This window comes from Pituophis catenifer, unplaced genomic scaffold, assembly GCF_029215685.1.
Source record: "Pituophis catenifer annectens isolate HBS135680 unplaced genomic scaffold, rPitCat1.0.hap2 SCAF_10, whole genome shotgun sequence".
NCBI lineage: Eukaryota > Metazoa > Chordata > Lepidosauria > Squamata > Colubridae > Pituophis > Pituophis catenifer.
In genome coordinates this window covers 28,825,260-28,830,083 of record NW_027256890.1, presented here as the reverse complement: position 1 = coordinate 28,830,083, position 4,824 = coordinate 28,825,260, and the positions used below count along the sequence as shown (strand labels likewise).

Here is a 4,824-nt window from a genome sequence, read left to right as displayed (position 1 = left end):
GTCTTCAAGTTGCCAAGGTTGGAGACCCCTGCCTTGGAAGGAACAGGCCACGTCCAAGCTCACCACGTTGCCAGGAGGCACCAAAGACAACCAAGCCTCTTTTCAGGCATGGATGAGTAGAAGGAACCTCCCTTTGGGCCATTTCTAAATTTTAGAAATGCACAACGCTTTCAAACATGGCCCCTTTAAGATGGCGGTGGACTTCATCTCCCAGAATCCCACAGCCAGCAGATTTCCAACCAGCCTCCTTATGCCGGCTGTGGAATTCTGGGAGCTGAAGTCCACCCATCTTAAAGGGACCATGTTTGAAAAAAAAAAACCACAATGAATTCTCTTGATGGCATAAGGGATGAGATTCAAATACAGTTCTGGGAAGCAACCGAAGATCCTCCGTTTAACAGGAAGGTCGAAGATTAGAAGGTGCCAAGTTGGAAATTCCAAGGTCCCCCTTTGTAGGGACAACAGCCAAGAGAGATGAAAACAATCCAGGAAGTCCCGCTCGACAGTCCAGGTGGAAAATAAATAAATAAATAAATAAAAAAGATAAGATCCATCCCATTGGATCTGTTCTCAACCACAGTTCTGGGGAATGAATTCAGGAATCGACCTACTTCCTGTCGATATAAATAAAGAGAATACTTCTGTCTGTTTTTTTTTAACCCAGAGAAACGAGCGTCCATTCCTGGAAACAGCATTTTTGTAAATATTTTGACCTCGTCATCGAAATCTCTAGGTTCTTGCTGCTGCCGTGACAATTTAGACTCAAAAGTTCAGTTCAAAAGCATCCGGAAGACCAAAAATAATCCATGCTGGGTGAGAAATAACCCCCGAAAGTCTCAAATTCTTCTCCAGAAACATTTTAAGATCGCCACTCAAAACTTTTTTTACTGGAGGTGATGCCAAAAAAAAAAAAAAAAGTATAATTAAAGAGAGTTTTGGTTTTTAACTCCTCAGTCCTCCACACTGGAGGATGGGTAGACCTTCCCTCGTTTATCTCTCTAGCTTGAACCGCCAACCCTGAGTGGTGACTCTCGTCAGATAAAGCCTTCGGAAGAAACGGAACCCTAGCAAAATCCAGGAGGGAAAAAAAATAGCAGTGGCCCAGGACAAGAATATTTGGTTCAAGTACTCCTTCAGTGAGAACAAATCCCAACCAAAAAGTGAAAAAGGCCAGTAAATCTATCACAGTCTCCCTCGAGCTCAGGAACTTTCAGATGGCTGGACTTCAACTCCCAGAATTCCCCAGGGAGTTGAAATCCACCTGTAGGAGAAGGAGTGGCAGATCCCAGGGTCAGAATGAAAAGAGGCAGCAGCATAGAATCCCTGCGTAGCCACAAGCGAACTAAGTCCAACCTCCCCTTGAGGGCCATTGGCCCTTATCTAACTCTAACCGAGTGCCGAGAAGATTCCTGCGCATTGGCTTTTAGCAATAAAGCAGCTTCATTGAAACTTCATGGGTGGATTTGGTCTTTCTTGCCTGCCACCAGCTTCGTCTCATTGAGGTTGAGGAACACTGGTCTACGGATCTAAAAAGGCAGAAGGCCCCAGATTTGATTTGGAGGACGAGAAGGGGAGAGAGGGTCGGTTTCCTGGGTGCTGCTATGCGTAGAACATCTTTACCTCTGTCACTTTCTGGTTCTCGAATTTTCTCAGATCTCTTTCGGAAAGCAGACCTGATGGAGAAGCAGAAGAATTTTGCCTTCTGAGGCCGCTGGAGCCTTGAAGAAGTCCTAGATCCACAAGGCATGAAGCTATCTTGTGCCACTCATCTCAAAAGTCCATCCAGTGGTCCAAGAGGTCCCAATCTCCTTGGACCTCCACTTGAGGAATAACCTCCTCTAGAGTTGCGTATTTTCTGCATCCACCGTAGCCAACTCAGCATCCAAACCACAGAAAAGAGTGTCTAGATATCAACCATCTCCTATTTTCATGGCCAACATTGCGTCGGAAATCTTCCTGTCTCAAAATCTAACTAAAGATAGGTGAGTTTCCTCAAGAGTTGTAGCCACTGGACAGCAACTGGTGAATTGTCCGGCCCTTTCAAGATCCTTCACCACTTCATGGTGGTTTTTCTGGTTCCAACTCTAGGCGTAGAAAGTCAAGTTAGATTAGGATTCTAAATATGGCCACTACAAGGTAGGACACCAAACAAGAGAAGAGAGGAAGACAATGGAAACCCAACTATGAAGACAGGATGGGCCCTCTAAACTTTGACCAGGCCAAAGACAAAGATTAGGGTTGGTTCTGGTTTCCGGGGACTGCCCGTTTAGGTGGCCACCGAGTCCCCTTGTGCAATCAGGCTCTGGAAACTGACCAGCTGTTTCATCTGCTCCGTCTGCATGGAGTGTCTTCGGATCAGACGCTTGGTCATTGGGGAGGAGGGAGCTATGGGGATCAGCCCCTTGTGGGCCGGAGAAGGGGGCTTCCCATTGGGTCGAATGTCGCGGAGGGGAGGGTGAGGGTTGAAGTGCAGAGGGGGCAGGAAGCCCGGGCGGGTGTGAGCAATGTGATCGAGGAGCAACGTCCCGGAGCCCCTTCGTTCCAGGAGCCCCGGGGCTCTACGCCGGATGGTAATCGGGGAGATGGCGCTGGGGATGCTCTCTAGACTCTCCCGGGAGGAGCTGTTGGGCAAGGTCAACGGGGAGGCGTTGTACCTCCTCCTCTCCAGCGAAACCCGGCCAGACTCTGGAGAACCTGGAATGGATTCGGGACAGAGGGAATCGGACTCAAAATGTTCCGAGCAGGTCAACTTGTGATGCGCCACACTTCTGGAACTAGGAGCTTGGAGACCCTCTTGAGCTTCAGGGGCTGTGTTGTGTCGAGAGAGGGTCTGGTGGAGGTGGCCCAACTGGACCTTCTCCGCCCAGGAGGAATCTAAGCCCAAGATCTCGTCTTGTTGGGTCCCCATCTTGAAGCAGGAAGACTCCTGGCCTTCCACGCTGTGTCGCCGAGACAGCGGAGGCCTTTTGGTGATACTCAACCCGTTCATCTCAATCCTTACTCGATCTTCTGGGCTCCTGGCTTTCTCCTGATAGGAGGCGGCCAAGACCGAGGGAGCGACCAAACCCCACGGCTCAGAGTTCAGTCTCTTCAGCTGCTTGGGATGGCTTTTGGGGGGCAGCCCCGAGGGTCCCTTCTCCTCCATCTCCTTCCCCTTGGCGTGGGACGAGCAGCTGAGCCTGGTGGCCAGGCTGAAGTTGAAAACATCCCGTTCCTCTTCCTTCTCGCTGTTCCCGGGAGACTGGGACGTGAGGACCTCGATGTCCGACGGAGACATGCACAGGGCGGGCGGCTGCTTGTCCTCCACGCCAGGAGAAGGCGGGGAGTTGAGGTACTGCTTGGTCTTCTTGGTCCCCGAAGGGGAGGTGTCGGTGGTGATGATGATGACCTCCTTGCCCTTGGCTTTGCAGGCGTCCAGGAGCACTTGCAAGGTTGCCCGGTCCCCTTTGTTGATGGCGTACACCAAGGCTGAGGCGCCCGAATAATCTTTGGCACTGGGGTCGGCCCCGTGGTTGAGGAGGATGGTGGCCACCTCAGCCCCAGCGCCTTCCGCGCACGCGTGCATCAAGGCGGACTTGCCTGTCTTGTCAGGAATGTTGGGGTCGGCTCCGTTCTCCAGCAGGTACCTCACCATGCAGGGTTTGTTCTGGGGGTCCTCGTAGGGGGCCACGCAGGCGGCAATGAGCGGGGTCTCGCCCTGGGCGTTGCCCTCGTTGATGTAAGCCCCACCTTCCAGCAAGAGGCGGGTCAGCCGGAATTTCCCTTGCCAGACGGCCTTCAGCAGGGCGCTGCCTTCGGTGTGCACCATGGTGAGGGGAGTGGCGGTGGCCGCCCGGCCGGGGGGGAGGGAGGCCGTCAGGAGGCGGAGGCAGCAAAGGCTGGTTTTGAGACCTGCAAAAGAGGAAGAGAGGAAGACTATGAGGTGATGGAACACAGATTTTCTAGGGATGTGCAGAGATGCCCTCATCACTCCCAGAAGGAAACAGTTTTCTGGCAACTACAGGGGGAGTGAGGTTGGACTGGATGACCTCTGGAGGTCTCTTTGGAAGAATCAAAAAGCTTAAGTCTGATTCATTTTAAGGCAACCTTAATCATCCTTCAAGGAAATCGTAATTTTTAATTAGGGGGGAAGGGAAAAAAAACAGCCTTAACAAGATATGATTGGAATTTAGATGATGGATTGTGATCAGTGAATTTACAGATTAACAGAGTTGGAAGGGAGCTTGTAGGTCATCTAGTCTAACCCCCCACCCAAGCAGGAGATCCTACACTATTTTTGACAACAGAACCAAGCACTCAGGAATTGGACCGGTACAGACAGTCCTTGACTTATGGCCACAATGGAGCCCAAAATCTCCATTGCTAAGCGAGACAGTTGTTAAGTGATTTTTGCCTCGTTTTACGACCTTTCTTGCGCCAGTTGTTATGTGAATCACTGCAGTTGTTAAGTAAGTAGCACAGTTGTTAAGTGAGCCAGGCTTCCCCCATTGACTTTGCTTGTCAGAAGGGGATCACGTGACCCCAAGGACATTGCAACCGTCATAAATACGAATCAGTTGCCGAGTGTCTGAATTTTGATCACGTGACCACTGGAATGTTGCAACGGCCATAAGGGTGAAAAACGGTCGTAAGTCGCTTTTTTCAGTGCTGTCATAACTTTGGTCACTAAATGAATGGTTGTAAGTTTAGCCCCTTTCCTAAAAAAAAATAAAAGTGCCTTTTAAGGAAAAAAACATATGGACATTAATTACTGCTTTCTCATATATTATTACGTAAGTGTAGATATTAAATATAGGTAGTCCTCGACTTACGACCACAACAGAG

At 50.2% G+C, this 4,824-nt stretch overlaps 1 protein-coding gene across 1 annotated transcript; it reads right to left on the bottom strand.

The window, feature by feature from the left end:
- Positions 1–2,266: 2,266 nt before the first annotated feature.
- On the bottom strand, positions 2,267–3,808 carry ANKRD34A (ankyrin repeat domain 34A). The gene has a single exon (XM_070951221.1). It carries the CDS (start codon positions 3,806–3,808, stop codon positions 2,267–2,269), a length of 1,542 nt encoding a protein of 513 aa, XP_070807322.1.
- Positions 3,809–4,824: the final 1,016 nt, after the last annotated feature.

Coding starts and splice junctions, on each gene's coding strand:
- ANKRD34A (XM_070951221.1), bottom strand. CDS start 3,808: ATGGTGCACACCGAAGGCAGCGCCCTGCTGAAGGCCGTCTGGCAAGGG.